The sequence below is a fragment of the Microcebus murinus genome, chromosome X (assembly GCF_040939455.1).
Source record: "Microcebus murinus isolate Inina chromosome X, M.murinus_Inina_mat1.0, whole genome shotgun sequence".
Lineage (NCBI taxonomy): Eukaryota > Metazoa > Chordata > Mammalia > Primates > Cheirogaleidae > Microcebus > Microcebus murinus.
Window position 1 is genome coordinate 111,487,752 of NC_134136.1, and position 18,887 is coordinate 111,506,638.

Consider the following 18,887-nt stretch of genomic DNA (forward strand, 5'->3'; position numbering starts at 1 on the left):
GAAATTTTTCTAAAGAAGACAGAAGAATGGCCAACAAACATATGAAGAAATGCTCAACATCTCTAATCATCAGGGAAATGCAAATCAAAACCACAATGAGATATCACTTAACCCCAGTGAGAATGGCCTTTATCAAAAAATCTCCAAACAATAAATGCTGGCGTGGTTGCGGAGAGAGAGGAACACTCCTACACTGCTGGTGGGACTGCAAACTAGTTCAACCTCTGTGGAAAGCAATATGGAGATACCTTAAAGCGATACAAGTGAATCTACCATTTGATCCAGCAATCCCATTGCTGGGCATCTACCCAAATGATCCAGTGACACTCTACAAAAAAGACACCTGCACTCGAATGTTTATAGCAGCACAATTCATAATTGCAAGGCTGTGGAAACAGCCCAAGTGCCCATCAATCCAAGAATGGATTAATAAAATGTGGTATATGTCCACCATGGAGTACTATTCAGCTCTAAGAAACAATGGTGATATAGCACACCTTATATTTTCCTGGTTAGAGCTGGAACCCATACTACTAAGTGAAGTATCCCAAGAATGGAAAAACAAGCACCAGATATATTCTCCAGCAAACTGGTATTAACTGAGTAGCACCTAAGTAGACACATAGGTGCTACAGTAATAGGGTATTGGGCAGGTGGGAGGGGGGAGGGGGGCGGGTATATACATACATAGTGAGTGAGATGTGCACCATCTGGGGGATGGTCATGATGGAGACTCAGACTTTTGGGGGGAGGGGGGGAATGGGCATTTATTGAAACCTTAAAATCTGTACCCCCATAATATGCCAAAATAAAAAAAAAAAAAAAAAAAAAAAAAAAAAAAAAAGACACAAATGGCCAACAGATATATGAAAAGGTTCTCAACATCATTAATCATTGGGGAAATGCAAGACAAAACCAATGGCATATCACCTCTCACTCTTTAGGATGGCTAATATCAAAAAGACAAAAAATAACAAATGTTGGTAAGCATGTGAAGGAAAGAGAATCCTGGTACACTATTGGAAGGTATGTAAATTATTACAGCAATTTTGGGAAACAGTATGGAGGTTCCTAAAAATGAAAACAGAACTACCATATGATTCAGCAATCCCACTTCTGGGTACTTCGTCAAAGGAATTGAAATCAGGATCCTGAAAAGATACCTGAACTGCCATGTTCATTGTAGCATTAATCACAATAGCTAAGATATGGAAACAAATGTCCATGGGTGAATGAATAAAGAAAATGTGGTATATACTTATAATAGACTATTATTCACCCTTAAAAACAGAAGGAAATCCTGCCATTTGTGACAACATGGATGGACCTGGAGGACATTATGCTCAGTGAAATAAGCCAAACACAGAAAGACAAATACTATATGAGCTCACTTATATAGTGAGTCTAAAATAGTGAAACTCATAGAAGCAGAGAGTAGAATGGTGATGCCAGGGCCTAGGGGGAGAGGGAAATGGAGAGGTGATGATAAAAAGGACACAAAGTTTCAGTTATGTGAGATAAATAATTTCTGGAGATCTGCTATACAGCATAGTGCCTATAGCTAATAACACTGTTTTGTGTACTTAAAACTTTCTAAGAGGATAGATCATACATTAATTTATTCTTAATACACACACATATACCCACACACACAAAATAAGAGGGTGAGAGGAACCTTTGTGAGGTGATGGATATGTCTGTGGCCTTAATGATGGTGATGGCTTCACAGGGGTATACTTATCCCCAAACTCATTGAGTTGTATACATAAAATATGTACAGATTGAGTTTTCATGTCATTCATGCAGAAAGAAAAATGGTTAAAAATAATATCAGGTTGTGTTTTTTTGGTTGGTTTTTTTTTCCAAGAGAATTAAATTGTTTTTTGATTACACATGATAATGGTTGATACACAAGCTTCATTCCCATCTATAATTTTTATCTGGTACCATTATTCAATTTAGATATATTGCATAGGATATGCCAACAATGATCTTTATAACCAATAATTCCATAATTTTTCCTTACATGACCCCTTTTAATGGTGAACTTCAGGTCACAACAGTAACCATCAGTTTAACTACACCAAGGTTTCTGAAGACAATGGCTTCTCCACCCAAGCAGGTTGTAAATGAATTTCAAATAGAACCTGGCATCACCCTGAAGGAATTCTATCTTCACACTTTTGGGGAAGTTTACCAAAATGGCTTCAGAGTAGACTAACTTTACACAGCACATTAAAAAAAAAAAAGATGAATTTATTCAGCATCATGATCAGACTATTACATTTAGCAATCAATAGCATGGGTGCAAAAAAAAATCTACATTAAAACCCTTTGTTGAAATACTTTACACTTTACACAGAACAGAAACTAAAATAACCTGTTATACAATTAGTCACAAATACAGTCCTCGAGTTTTTTGCCCATACACATGAGTATTGTCTAAAACATGTCTTCTTTGCAGCAGCTAGGCCCTGCTACCACTGTGCTTGGCTGAGTTCACAAATCTGTTGTAACCTGTAGCTTCCCTGTCACTTCTCTGGCTCTCCACTTCTGCTAAGCTTTATTTCCTGGGAATAATTAAAACCTTCTGCCACTGCCATAGCTCCTGCTGCTACTGGAACCACAATAGCTACCTTGGTTTCGTGGTTTGGCAAAGTATTGGCCTTCACCACCATAGGGGCCAGAGCTTCTGCCTCCAAAATTTCCACCCTTCATGTGTCCAGAATTTGAAGACTGATTGTTGTAATTGCTAAAATCATTGTAGCTTCCACCACTTCCAAAATTGCTTCCATCATTACCAAATCCATTGTATCCATCCCCACTGCCACCATATCCACCACCACCACGGCTGCCACCAAAGCCGCCTCGACCACTGAAGTTTCCTCCATGGCCAAAGTTGTCATTCCCACCAAAACCACCTCCACGACCACCACCAAAGTTTCCAGAACCACTTCGACCTCTTTGGCTGGATAAAGCACTAGCCATCTCTTGCTTTGACAGGGCTTTCCTTACTTCACAGTTGTGGCCATTCACAGTATGATATTTCTGAATGACAGTCTTATCCACAGAATCATGGTCATCAAAGGTTACAAAAGCAAAGCCCCTCTTCTTGCCACTGCCTCTGTCAGTCATGATTTCAATCACTTCAATTTTCCCATACTGTTCAAAATATTCTCTTAGGTGATGTTCTTCAGTGTCTTCTTTAATGTCACCAACTCCCAACCAGTTGAACGAAGTCTATCCTTCAGGCTAAGATTGCCCTTGAATAACATAATTTCCCCTTTCTATCTGGTCTTAATATTTCTTTTAATTTAATTTTATTTGTGTCAAAATGTTCAGAATAAGAGGAACACTATCTGCATGATTTTACTAGATACTGCTCTTACTCTTTCACTAGGGAGGGTTTATATATTTACACTGCAAATCAGAAAAAGACAGACATATCCTCCTCTTCTCCAGAGGTACTGTATTGTTTTTTTCTCAAGCCAAATTTTGCATAGAATGTGAATTTAAGAGAGAAGTGGTGACAATGACAGTAGTCATTGTGGTGCTTTGGAGGCCTGCTCACATGGGCAAAAGGCAGAGAAAAAGGAAAAAGGAGAGAGAAGAGAGAGAGAGGGGGAGGGAGAGAGAGAGAGACAGACAGACAGAGAAAGAGAGAGAGAGACAGAGAGAGGAGAGAGAGAGAGAGCTATACTACTAGTTGCCCTATTCTTTTCAATGAAATAGAGTCCAGAGAGCTCTGGAGAGCTCCAGTTACTGTTATGAGATCTGTTGAAAAGGCGACAAAATTGAAGTTAACTAGTAAAACTTACTTAGAGGTCTGCCATATATGCCCTGCATAGCTGGTCCTACATGTTATCCTTTACTTTTGTCAGTTTTATTCTATCTTTCCTTTATTCTCAGTTTCACACTCTTTCCTTCAGTTTCAGTACCTAGAGATGCAGGAAGTAGAATGATATTGAGGAAGATGGAAAATCATAAATATTTAGCAATAGAACAACCTAGGTAAGGTACAAAATTTTAAATGGTACAGTGCCAATTCTAGACAAGTACTCCACAAGAAAGAACCCTACAAATCATTATTGCTTATGAATATATTAATAAATGCAAAATCCTTCAACAAAATACTAGCACACTGAATCCAGCAACATATAAAAAGTGTTAAATCTCATGATTGATTGGGATTTATCTCAGGAATACAAGGATTAATTAACATCAGAAAATCAATAAATGTAAATCATATTAGAAGAATGATGGACAAAATACCTATGCCTTTTTTAATACATGGGGAAGGCAAGAGGCAACAGCCTTTCATGAAAAAAAAAACCCACTCAAAAAACTAATACAAAGGAACTTCCTCAACCTGATAAAGGGTACATCTATGAAAACCCCACAGTTGACATTATACTTAACAGGGAAAAACAATGCTTCTCTTCTAAAATCAGAAACAAGAAAAGGATCTCTTTTCTTACCACTTCCATTCAACATTTTACCAGGGGTCCAAGTCAGGCCAAATAGGCAAGAAAAAGAAACAAAAGACATGCAGTTTTAAAAGGAAGCAGTCAACCTATCTCAATTTGTGGATGACATATTCTTGTATATAGAAAATTCTAGGAAATCTACTAAAAAACTATTAAAAGTGATAAATTATTTCAACAAAACTGCAGTATTCAAGATCAATATACCAAACCAATTGTATTTCTATTCCTCAGCAATGAGCAACCTGAGAAAAAAAAATTTTAATTCAATTACCATAGTGTCAAACTAAAAAAAAATACTTAGAAATAAATTTAACAAGAGAATGACAAAATGTGTACACTAAAAACTATAAAATATTTTCAAAAGTCAATAAAGAATACCTAAACAAATGTAAAGACATTCCATGGTCATCAATATAAAGACTTAATGTTGATTGGAATACTCCCAAGATTAATCTACAGATTCAATGCAATTCCTATCAATATCCCAGCTGCCTTTTGCAGAAATTGGCATCCTGATCCTAAAATTCATATGGAAATACAAGGAACACAGAGTACTCAAAAGAATCTTGAAAAGGAAGAACAAATTTGGAGGATTCAAACTTCTCAATTTCAGAACTGACAATTAATACAAAGTTACAGTAGTCAAGAAAATGTGATACTAGGATAGACATATAAATCAAGGGAATAGTATTGAGAGTCCAGAAATAAACCCTTACTTATATGATCAATTGATTTTCAACAATAATTCAATGAAGAAAAGAGTCTTTCCAACAAATAGTGTTGAAACAATTGGAAAGAATAAAATTGGACCTCTATCTCACACCTTACACAAAATTGACTCAAAATGGACCATAGACCTAAATATAAGAGCTAAAAACTATAAAACTCTTAGAAGAAAACACAGGAGTAAATCCTCATGATTTTGGATTAAGAAATGGTTTCTTAGATACCAAAAGCACAAGTGGCAAAACAAAATATAAATTCATCAAAACTAGAAATTTTTGTGCTACAAACAATACCATCATGAAAGTCAAAGATGATACAATGGTAGAAAATAATTTAAATCGTACATCTGATAAGGACTTATTTCCAATATATGTACAAAAAAACTCTTACAACTTAATGGTTAAAAGATAATTTTAAATGGGCAAAGAATTTAAATAGACATTTCTTCAAAGAAGATATACAAATGGCAAATAACCATATGAAAAGATGCTCAGCATCATTAGTCATAGGGAAATGAAAATCAGAAGCACAAAAAGATAAATTTTGCTCACAGTAAGATGGCTATGGAATGAACTGAATGTTTGCATCCCCCTAAAATTCATATGTTGAAATCCTAACCCCCAAGTGGATGATATTAGGAAGTGAGGCCTTTGGGAGGTGATTAGGTCGTGAAGGCAGAGCCCTCATAAATGACCTTGTGCCCTTATAAAGGAGACCCCAGAGAACTCCCTCACCCCTTCCACCATGTGAGAACACAGTGAGAAGTTGCCATCTATGAACCAGGAAGGAGGCACTCTCCAGACACCAAGTCTGCTGGCACCTCATCTTGGACTTCCAGATTCCAGAACTCCAAGAAATAAATTTCTGTTTTTTATAAACCACCCAGTCTATGGTATCCTGTTGTAGCAGCCTGAATGAACTAAGGCTACAATACAAAAAGACAGGTAAGAAAACCTGTGAGTGAAAATGCAGAGTAATTGGAACCCTCATACATTGCTTGTGGAAATGTAAAACTGTGCAGCCACAAAAACTGTACATAAATGTTTATAGCATCATTGTTCATAATAGCACAAAATTAGAAACTAATTGTCCATCAACTGATGAATACATTAACATAATGTGATATAACCACACAATGGAAAATTATTTGGCAATAAAAAGGAATGATGTACTGATACATACTGAAACATGGGTGAACCTTTAAAACTTATGCAAAAGTAAAAGAAGCAAAAGAAGTAAATTCAAAAAATTTATTTATAAAATTTTATTAAATTATTATTATTCTTGAGCCTCAAACAGCATTATAATTTCTGTGATTATGATTTCCTCTCCTTTAATTATTTCTGTAGCACTCCACACTGATCTTTGGAAACTCACCCCTTATTTTAAAAAAAACAAAAGAAAAAAAGAGTTTGTTACTCTATTATATGTTACAAAAGAACTATAGACTGTGGAATGCAGTTTAAAGATGACATATGCCAACAAATGCCTTGTATTATATGGCACTGCCATAATTCAAATTTGTTTTTATTTTGGAAATAAAAGTTCACTGTAATTTTTTTTTTAATTCTCATTGTTACATGATTTTTTTAAAATAAAAAAAAGGAAAAGAAAATGTGAAACACAATTTAGTCCTCATTATTTATTTGTAGATCCTGCAGCATCATGTTGTAATTAATTTTTTTGGAAGTTTCTGTTAAATGTAATATTGCTTCTCTTGTTACCATACTGATTCTTTTCTATTTATAAATGTGTTTTGATGGGCAGTAAAACAAAGTGTCTTAAAAGTATTGAAACTTTAAAATCTGTACCCCCATAATATGCCGAAATTAAAAAAAAAAAAGTTTTAAATAGAGAAAATGTGCTTTACACAGTTGCCTATAAAAAGTTTTCTATGTTATCCAAGCAATTCATATTATAAGCTTCACTCTTACTGTTGTATGCAATTTTTACTATCATGCAAATAAGCTTAGGTAAATAAAACTAATAGATCACCTTAGAAAATTATGCAATTAATGTGAAAATAATTGATGTTTGCAATGTGTCTTCCTTTGGTTTACAATCAATTTTAAAGCTACATCTGTATAAAATTTCTGTATAAACATGTATTTCTTTTTTATGAGTTTATGGCTATGAAAACACCAACTATCATGTTACAGCTGGCTATTTTTATAAGTGTATCACAATTTTCTTTATGCAGAAATGTTCTGATTAGGAGTGGTTATTGACTGTAACTACACAATTTTAAAATTGTATGGTATGACAAAAAACATTTTGTAGATAAATTTGTATTAAATTGGAGCCACGTGAATTATTTTTTAAGTTGCATATAACTCACACACAGAAAACAATTAAAAACAACAAATTTGTCATTAAGTTAGAAAGGATCATTTCGTTTTTGAAGTTTTCATTCTATTTTCATAATAAAATACCATGGCCCCAAGGAAATATTTTTTTCTAGTGGGGCAGTCAGTGTGTTAAAATAGCCAAATTTATAGAGAAAGGAGGTAGATTAGTAGTTAGCTGCCTAGAGCTGGGGTCAGGGAGGGACTGGGGAATGACTGATAGTGGGTACAGGGTTGCTTTTTGGGGGTGATGAGAAAATGTTTTTAAATTATATTTTGATGATAGTTTCATAACTGTGAATATACTGACAACCACTGAATTTACCATTTTAAATGGGTAAATTTTATTAAGATGTTATTTAAATTATATCTCATATAAATATTTTTAAAGTTAAAAATGTAATTTCTCTCTCATCTTATTGAAACATAAATTCCTAATATGACACTTTGGCTATTCCAAGTCTTTTGGCATGGTCAGAGGTTTGGTTTTTTATTGGGTGCTATTTTTTTTTTTTTGGCCTAGCTGCTATGCAGCAGCATATTCACCCCCTTGAATTCCAGCCTGGCTCTCAGGAATCTGTAATGTTAAACCCTGTAAATCTGAACTTCCTGCTAGGGGTGTGAGTGAATTTGCAATGAGAAAAAAAAAGGGAGGATTTTTAAATATTCGTTTGTATTTTGTGGCTATTGCACCTGGGTGTATGGTAAAAATTGATGTAAAATGTTATTTGCTTGTAATTTCATAAATGCTACAAGGATGACCCCAATCAGGGAAAGTTGAAAAAAAGTGTTGGTGGAACACAACTTCCTTGCCTTTCGTCACTAGTAGGCAGATTGGAATTCAGATTCTTTGAGTATTGGAAACAGAATAAGTCTTCCTAAGTAATGATTTTTGCCTATTGGAATCTCTGGAAAAAAAAGGGAAACAAGGGAAGCAATCTCCACATGGAGATGCACTTTTAGAGTTTAAAAAGCAGTTTTTAGATGTTAATGAGATCTTATGAAAACAAATGTCTGATCTGTAGAGGCTGATGATTTTCCAGCCTGATGAGCATATTTTTGAGTGAGTCAATTTCAACTCTAAAACTGATCAGGCAAAAAGGGCTTAGGAAAGCTTGCTTGTCACTTGGATTTGGAACAAGGATGTCAGTCTGGCCTTGTAACATCTCCAGGGGTCCTCAAACTTTTTAAACAGGGGGCCAGTTCACTGTCCCTCAGACCGTTGGAAAGTGTGCACTGTGGGCCCAGGACTAGTCGGCTGCTAAGGAGGACAGGCAGCAGTGGCAAAAACACCGGAAAGCCGGATAAATGTGCTTCACGGCCTGCATGTGGCCCGAGGGCTGTAGTTTGAGGACGCCTGATCTAGACTTTTTTTTTCTTTTTTTTTTTTTTTTAGAATTCTGAATTCACAGACCCTGATTGTCTATACCAGGCTTTAAGCTGAAACCTTATACCAGGGGTCCTCAAACTTTTTAAACAAGGGGCTAGTTCACTGTCCCCCAGACCGTTGGAGAGTGTGCACTGTGGGCCTGGGACCAGTCGGCTGCTAAGGAGGACAGGCAGCAGTGCAAAAACACCTGGCGGGCCGGATAAATGTCCTAGGCGGGCAGCATGTCACCCATGGGCCATAGTTTGAGGACACCTGCCTTATACTGTCTGCTATGGTCTATTTCAGCCTCAGCACTAGCTGTGTAGAATTAAAATCTGCCAAATTAAAATCTACTCAATGAACTGAAGTCAGAACCTGAAATGTTATTGGGAGTTTAGGATACTCCTCTGTGGATTCTAAATTTAAAAAAATATCATGGATGTTGCTGGACTATCTGGGTCACATAAAAATGCCCATAGGAAAGGGCTTGTCTGATAGGACTATCTAAAATCTAGTTAATTAGGTCTATATTTCCAATAAGAGACTAATTTCATTCCTAACTGATGATTCCTGCTGAAAGTTGCAAGTTAAGAGAGGACATACCACATGTTCTGTGAACCCTCTGCCCACTTTTGACAGATTGGACACTTAGCCCCTTCTCAGGAATGTCTCATTGCTGTTGCCAGTTCATATGTGGTGTTCCTGATTAGTTAGAGTTTGCAAAAGTGAACTGATAGCCTTAGTCCACCCACTTCCTTCACCTTTCTCTTGGTACACACACATTGGTAAGGCAATTTGATTGTTAAATGCAATACAGCTGTCCCCAGAAAGGGACTACTCTTTTCTAGATTACTCATAAGATAAATCATCAGGAGGAAAGAGGTTACTTAAATCCATTCTGAAAAAAATCAGAATTTCATCCTGATCTTGACCATGATGTATCTTTCTAGTTAAAAATAAGTTGTATAAACTCTTTTCTTAATTTAAATGCTTTTGTCTCCTATTGCATACAACCAGTCTAGATGATAGGTTTGGGTAAGAATAGAGGATAACTGAAAAAATGTAAAGTTATAATTGCTGAATGGGACACAGTGACTTTTAATGATGGAAAAAATGAAATCTTGACACCTGGGGTGGCAGAGGAGACTAAGGCATTAATGATCTTTGTTTTTCAGAATTACTCCTAGAAGCTTCCGGTCTTTCTAAGGGAAAATTCCCTATGCCACTTTAAAAAAATTCTGCAAGCTCTTTGAATTCAACCTGACTGCTGAGCCTAAATCACATTTGACAGCATTGACTATGAAACAGCAGAGGATGGCCCTGGCTCCTGCATTTTCCATACAGAATACTTCCAGGTGTTGTCCACAAACATAAAGAAGATAAACAAGGGTTAGGGACGAACAAAACTGTTTAGAAATATATTAGTTTGTTAGAACTGCCATCACAAAATAACACAGGCTGGGCGGCTTAAACAACACAGATTTATTTTTTCACAGTTCTGAAGGCTGGGAGTCCAACATCAAGGTGTTAGCAGGTTTGATTTTCCCTGAAGCCTCTCTCCTTGGCTTGCAGAGGGCTGCCTTCTCACTGTGTTCTCACATGGTCTTTCTTCTGTGCACACACATCCCTTGGTGTCTCTTTGTGCATCCAAATTTTCACTTCTTATAAGGATACCATCCATATTAGAACAGAATCCACCCAAACAGCCTCATTTTATCATAATTACCTCTACAAAACACCTGTCTCCAAATACAGTCACACTCTAAGGTACTGGGGATTATGGCTTCAACATATGAGTTTTGGGGGTACATAAGTCAGCCCATAACAGGAAGTGACTGCTTCAAGCAGTCCCTCTGAAATGAAGTAATGAACTGATTTAATTGGATTGGACTGGAAATAGGGCTGGAGGCCTCATGGTAGGAATCCATACTGCTGGAAGATATGTTAACTTGTACCCCCAGACATGTGAATGTCCTGCTTGGGGTGCCCTAGAAATGATAAACTGTATGGTTCTAGAGGTACCATATATGCCATATGAAATTATACTTCTTTCATGTGTACCTGACTATCCTAACGCTGCCTCAACCCTGGAAGGCATTCAGATCAGCTTTCACTTTCTGGCCAGAGATGTGCTATGTTTGAATTGATGCCTCTGGCCAGCAAAAAAAAAAAAAAAAGGTTAGTACAGAAACGTGTGGCCCATCTATTTGCCCCACAAGCCATTAGGTGGGCCTGGTGCCCCCTCTTGCCTGTCCACCATGCTGTGAATAGACTGCTACAACTCGCTGACGATTGCTAAAGGTCAAGACAAGACATGAAGCAAACCTGCATATATGTTTATACTATAAATGAAGAACAAAAATAGCCCACTGTCCCAACACCAACATTTTACACCAACTGATCCTCACAGAGGATACTTGTCCTTCAAATCAAAATTTCCACAAAGTAGCTCTGCAAAATATGTAAGTGTCCCCAGTGTACATGCTAAGCCAAGCTGAAAGCTTTGTGCCTGAATCTTTCTTTTGTTTCAATGAAAGGAGAAACATGCCCTCCCATCCAGCCTTTCATACAGTGACAGAATGTAAAGCAGCAGGCATCCCAGTGAAAACACAAGAGACATAGATATTAACCAAACCTTTCCTGAAGACAAGGAGAAAGACTTTTCCCAAAGTGTGAACATCTGAGACAATACACCAAATGAGCATCTGTGAGGAGCCTGTTGCCATTTCTTTCCTCTCACACTAAGATGGAAATGTAGCCCTTGATGCTACTGTGTCGCAACGATGCAGAAAAGTGATCCCACTTCTCAGTCAGGAAAAAATTAAGAAACCTAAAAAATCCAGGCAAGAAAGAAATTAAGAAATAATCATTTCAAATGCTCATGGCACTCTCCCTTTTCTGCACTAGTCATTTTACTCATTGTTCTAAATAAAGACAAAGGTAGTGTAGAAACCCTGGTTTCCTGGAGTAAGAGCTTTGCTTCTGTGAAGGTTTATGTAAAAGGCAGTTTCTGCTTTTGTCATATAGTCATTCAACTGTAAAAATCCTCCTGTCATTTTCCTATAGTAGGAATCTGTAACCACTGACTACAACTGAACACTGCAATATTTCCCTGGGGCTTTTCAGTTGAAGATTCACAATTTAGTCACACTTGCACATTCCTGGGCCCAGACACTCATGTTTACCTTAAATTTCTTCAAGGTACAGTGAAGAGTTCCTTTTAGGGCCAAGAAGAAATTGTTTTCACTTTGGTTTAAAAGAACATTCTCTCTCTCTCTCTCTCTCTCTCTCTCTCTCTCTCTCTATATATATATATATATATATATATATACACACACACATATATATATACACACACACAAACATGTGTGGGTTGCATAAGTAAATAATTCACAGAATTTGATATAATTTCACTCAGTTAACAAATATTTATTGTACACATTCTAGTGGAGCGAAAGGCAATAAACTCTAAGCATAATGACATGATTATATTTAATATATTTAGCACTTACCTATCTATTGATCAATCTACCTACTTAAGATTGTGAAAAATGCTTTAGTAAAGAGAAAATTAAAGCAGAGTAAGAAGTTTCAGAAGCATGTATAAAAATAGGCTGCATATCTAAAAGGAATGGACAAGGAGGGCATTATGAAGAAGGTGCATTTTGAGAAAAGTCTTTCCAAAGGTGAAGAAGCAAGTGATGTAGATGTCTCGAGGACGAGGGCTCCAGACAGACGGAATCACCAGTGCAGAGGCCAGGGTATGCTGGAATTGGCTGAGGAACAGCAGGGAGGCCATGTGGCTGGAGCTAAGGGCACATGTGTGGGAGGGGTAGGGCACAGGCCTTGGTACAGGTGTCAGAACAGGGCTGATCCAGGTTTCACAGGGCCTGAGGCTTATACCATTTCAGGATTCTCTTTAAGAGAAAGAATTAAAATGTGCAAATACAAAATTAGGTGCACATTTGAATACTTATGTACAATAACAAAAGAAATTGCACAAATTACTTTATAAAGCTAACAAGTATCACAAAAACTCAAAAGTCCTGAAGTAAGGTGTAGTAGTTAATTGGAAACGCTGCATTTTCATGTATGCTCCTGATCAGAGAGAATTTCTGTTTAGATAAGCATTGATGTGAGCCAACCACTCTGTTTACAATTTTGTTTTTTTAGATTTAGCTTCTGTTTTTCTCCACAAATTAGTTTTCTTTTTTCTTTTTTTCTTTTTTATTTTTTTAATTTCAGGAAATTATGGGGGTACAAACATTTTGGTTACACGTTATGACTTTGCCACATCCCAACCATGATTTGAGATGTGTCCTTTCCCTGCTACAATACTCACCACGTCCATTAGTTGTGAGTTTACCCACCCCAACCCCCCTACCCCCAAAGAATACTACTGCTGTGTGAGCACCTTTGTGTTGATCAATCAGTGCCAGTTTGATGGCGAGTACATGTGGAGTCTATTTCTCCAGTCTTGTGATACCTCACTTCAAAGGACGGGCTCAAGCTCTATCCAGGAAAATATAAGAGGTGCTAGATCACCGTCATTTCTTATAATTGAGTAGTGTTCCATTGTATACATATGCTGCATTTTATTAATCCACTCATGGGTTGATGGGCACTTGAGTTATCTCCACATCCTTGCTATAGTGAATTTTGCTGCCATAAACATTCGAATGCAGAGGACTTTATTATAGAATGACTTTTGTTCCTTTAGATAGATGCCTAATAGTGCTATTGCTGGATCAAATGGTAGTTTTACTTGTAGCTCTTTGAGGAATCTCCAAATTGTTTTCCACAGAAGTTGCACTAATATGCAGTCCCACCAGCAGTGTGAGAGTGTTCCTATCTCTACACATCCTTGCCAACATTTGTTACTTTGGGATTTTTTAATAAAGGCCAATCTTACTGGAGTTAGGTGATATCTCATTGTGATTTTGATTTGCATTTCCCTAATGATTAGAGATGTTGAGCATTTTTTATATGTTTGCTGGCCATTATTCTGCCTTCCTTTGAAAAGTTTCTGTTCATGTCCTCTGCCTATTTATTGATGGGGTTGTTTGATTTTTTTTGTATTATGTCTGTACATATTTATGGGATATATATGATATTTTGTTACATGCATAGAATATGTAATGATCAAGTGAGGATATTCAGGATATACATCACCCCAAGTATTTACCATTTCTATGTATTGGAAACATTTCAAGTCCTTAGTTCTAGCAATTTTGAAATGTACAATACATTGTTGTTCACTATAGTCACCCTACTCTATTATCAATCATTAGAATCTATTCCTTCTATCTAATTGTATATTTTGACCTATTAACCAGCTAGTCTCAATTCCCATCACCCCAACACCCACATCCTACCTAGCCTCTAGTAACTATCATTCTACTCTCTACCTCCATGAGATCAACATTTTTATTTTATTTATTTATTTTATTTCAGGATATTATGGGGGTACAAACATTTTGGTTACATTTTATGACTTTGCCTCACCCAAGCGAGGATTAGAGGCATGCCCTTCCCTTCTACAACACTCACCACATCCATTGGTTGTGAGTTTACTCCCCCAACCCCCTAATACCTGGGGAATATTACTACCGTGTGAGCACCATAGTGTTAATCAGTTAGTACCAATTTGATGGCGAGTACAAGTGGAGCCTATTCTTCTGTTTTTGTGATACCTCACTTTGGAGGATGAGCTGAAGCTCAATCCAGGAAAATATAAGAGGTGCTAGATCACTGTCGTTTCTTATAATTGAGTAGTATTCCACTGTATAAATATACCGAATTTTAATAATCCACTCATGAATTGACAGGCACTTGGGTTGTTTCCACATCCTTGCAATAGTGAATTGTGCTGCCATAAACATTCGGGTGCAGATGTCTTTATTATAGAATGTCTTTTGCTCTTTTCAACAGATGCCTAATAGTGCTATTGCTGGATCAAATGGTATTTCTATTTTTAGCTGTTTGAGGTATCTCCAAATTCTTTTCCACAGAGGTTGTACTAATTTGCAGTCCCACCAAGTAGTGTAATAGTGTTCCTGTCTAGAGATCAACATTTTTAGCTCCGATATATGAGTGAATGTGTTTACAATTTTATGCTTCTGGTGATTGGAAGATTTTCCCACAATCTGGCTTCTGGCACCATACACTTCAATGATTGCTTCTCTTCCTCTACCTCATACTTCCAGGTACAGAAGCAATAGCACATATTCTTAATATCAAACACTGGTGGCCTTGCATCCTCATGTCCAGATTCCAGGTGAGTCAGCACAGCAGGCAAGAGGAGAATTCCTGGAAGCCATCCCTTATACTGGGAAAGCCAGAAGTGGCTTACCTCCATGTAGGACTGGGAGGCACATAAATACATCTCAGAAATCCAACCTAAATGTGTGCTCACAGTAAGATTCCAAATACCCCCCTGGTGATTCAAATGCCAAAAGCCCTCTGGACAAAGACATAATTGCTGAGGGTGGGGGCTGGGAGCAAACATAGTACCCTGTAAGACAGGGTAAAGAGCAATAGGAAGTCTTGGACGGTTCGTAGTGACATGATCTGATTTATTGACTTTTATCTGTTCCATGTCCCAAGTTTTTCTACATTTTACATGTCTTAGATTATGATTATTATGATTATCTTTGTAGAAACTGTCTTAGAACAGTTATCTAATAGGTGACAGTTGACACATAGCTATCATTGCCTGGGAAAGAGCAACTTATCCAGGGAGGTTCTTATTTTTCTTCCATTCAGTCAAGTTCTGTGTATTATTGGTACTACACGTGTTGATTTTATTTGCTTTTTAAAATGTGTCTCAAAAGATTATACAATGATTTGATATGGAAATGAAAATTAAGGTGAAACAGAAAGTCAAGGAAACAGAGGAGTAGGGTATAAATTTGATACTGGTGAAATGACTATTCACTGTTGGAAGAATGATTAAAAATCCACAATTTCATGCAGAGCAATGACCAAATAAGTGCTTTAAAAAAGTAAAGAAAATAAACCCTGAAGTGAATGAACTTGCATTTTCTTTTGTTCCCTATATATATATATATATATATATATATATGTGAAAGGATTGCCTATCAACAAATAAGCAATGAATCTAGACACAAGAAAAAGTGTTAAAAATCCTGATATTGATAATATTTTCAAAGAGGAGAGATTTCTGTGTGACTATATAGTTTTTTTCCCATGATTATTATTAAGGTGGTCTTAGGCAGTTTTCCGTGGCTATAACAGAATATTATAGCCTGAGTAATTTATAAAGAAAATAAGTTTATTTTGGGTCATACTTCTGGAGGTTGGTACATCTGATAGCATGGTACCAACATCTTATGCGGCCTTTCTTGCTATATCATTACATGGCAGAAGGTATCACATGGCAAGACAGCAAGAGCAAGAGAGCCAGAGAGAGTTCCTTTTTATAACAAAGCCACTCCCATGATAACGATATTAATCCATTCATGAGGACAGAGGGATTAATTTCCAACATTTAAACTTTTGAGGGACACATGCAAACCATACCAAAAGCAGAGTATCATTGTTTAGTTCACAGCAATGCCACTTATACATGAAATAAGGCTGCTTCATACAACTGATGACATCTTGGATTCAATATCATGCAGTACATCTACAAGATGCTTTCATGCTGGATTGAAAATAGACCCTAAGGGGCAAGAATAGAAGCAGGGAGGCTATTTAGCAGGCAATTACAGTGATCCAGGTGATTTGGAGCAGGTGGTAACAGTAGAGGTGGTGAGAAGTGGTCAGACTGGATATATTTTGAAGGTAATGGCATAGGATTGGACATAAAATGTGTAGAAAGAAACATAAGAAGGATTACTTTAAGGCTTTTGACTTGAGCAACTGGAAGAATGACAGTGCTATCAGCTGACATGGGTGCATGGTACATGGTAGAAGGGATTTTGGTGACAGAATCAGAATGTCACTTTTAAGCAAGTTAAGTTTGAATGTTTATTAATAGGTGGGAAGGCAGAAAATATGGGTCCAGATGCTGGCAGATGTATAGATGAGATGGTGCAGTCTGTGAAGTTCTCTCGTAATTTCTAAGGCTTTCTTAGTGCAGTAAGAAGCAAGAAACTAGCTGGGAGCAGGGATGAGGGAGGAAGTGTTAGAAGTTTAAGGAGATGCTAAGGTATAAATTAGTGATTTAGGAAATTGCTACTCATGGACCAGCAGGAAATTTGTTAGAAATACATGTTCTCAGGCTCCGTGACAGCATCAGAAACGATATTTATCAAGATCTCCAGGTGACTTCTAGCTAAACTTAAATGTTTGAATTAAAATTCTAAAAACTACATCTTTAGGGAGAGTGAATAGATTAGGGAAGGATAGTCTCATGGCCCAGCTGCATAAAGGGCCCACTTGAGGTTTGCAGCATAAATTTAAAGAGAGACCTGCAAGCATGGTTGTAGGTTTTTCTTCAGTCAAATGCAGTAGCTGGGCACAGCTGCAGAGTAAGGCAGCGAACTGGATCTGACTAGAGTTGTAATTGTTTTAAGGAAATAAATCTGAGAATGAGTCAAGAGAGTTGTGAATATATGTAAATAAATACATACATACATATTGGAGATACACACTCAGATACATATATACATAATACACACACACTGATAGTGTACATGCTACAGAAAGTTTAGAAAACACATGGTTTACATCATACCTGCTCATATCTGAAGCATTATGTCCCCTAAAAGACATTTGTTTTTAATAGGTATTTCTGAAAGTCAACATATTTCCAAGATGCACAGGAATGAATTTTTCATGGTTTAATCAGGAGTTCTGGTCAATTGTGACTAAGGAACTTCCTGGTGTTCTCTGAAATCACATCTAAATTTAACAGGGTCCCCTGTTGAGGTAATGTCTTGTTGTTTGTCACATAATCCTTAAAGATTAATGCTGAAGTTGAAAATTTCAAGCATGAATGTAATTATGCAAAAGGTGTTGTCTCCAAATTTAGTGCCCATCTGTATGAGAAGATGTTATGGAATGAGCTCACAGTGCACTCCTATAGTACCTGTTGTCAAATTGAGAACGAAATTGAGAGACATTGGGCCATGGTCATTCTTGCTTTCATTTTGGCTATTCATTCAGCAGATTCTACACCATAGGCACAATGGAAAATGTCTCAATAAATATAACAAGGGGGTCAAGGACTCTAGAGTATAAAGAGAAACTACAGATCTTCAGGTTCAATGTCTCATCGAGTCTAGAGATAAATGTTCATCCAGTAGTATGAATACTTCCAGTATTGGAGAACACTTTCCTGCCCAAGCCAGCTTCCACACTTGGGACATTCTAATTGCTTTATATATAGATTCCATATCTGTCTCCTTAAAGTTGCCACCGCTGGTCCCAAATCTTCCCAATGGAACAAAAGAGAATAGCCATGACTCATTTAAATTTTTTCAAAGTCTCATTTTAAAAATTTTAAGACTGCTCACCTGTCAGTGTCAGCTAAGCAACCCGCACTGCCCACTGCACTTCTCTTATCTATTCATATCTGTGTTAGAATAAGGACCTTAGAAATACATATATTTGTCCAAGTGGTGTTTGACCATTTCAGAATCCCATGGGAGTTCTACCTCCATTGATCTGGGCATGACACTCCCATTAATTTAGAATAAGATTCTATTAGTTTTTGAATGGCTCAGTTAACACTGTTAATTCATAATAAGGAACAAACCCCCTGAGTGTTTTTTCACATTAATTGCTGTCAAGCTGGTCCTCCTCTATCCAGTACTAGTAATCAATCTTTTAGACTTTAATGCAAGGCTCTTGTTTTCCTTTAATTGGCTTAGCCTTGTTGGTTTCACCTCATCATTCTACCCCATCAGGTTCTTTAATAATTCTGATTCCATTTTCTGAGATTGCGACCAATTCTCCTGTGCAGAAAAGAGTTAACATGACAGGGCCGAAACT

General features: G+C 36.9%; 1 protein-coding gene across 1 annotated transcript; it reads right to left on the bottom strand.

The window, feature by feature from the left end:
• Positions 1-2,580: 2,580 nt before the first annotated feature.
• LOC105855569 (heterogeneous nuclear ribonucleoprotein A1-like) lies at positions 2,581-4,494 on the bottom strand. The gene is made up of 2 exons (XM_020284970.2): positions 4,479-4,494; positions 2,581-3,218 (listed from the first exon to the last, which is right to left on the bottom strand). Exons 1-2 carry the CDS (start codon positions 4,492-4,494, stop codon positions 2,581-2,583), a joined length of 654 nt encoding a protein of 217 aa, XP_020140559.2.
• Positions 4,495-18,887: the final 14,393 nt, after the last annotated feature.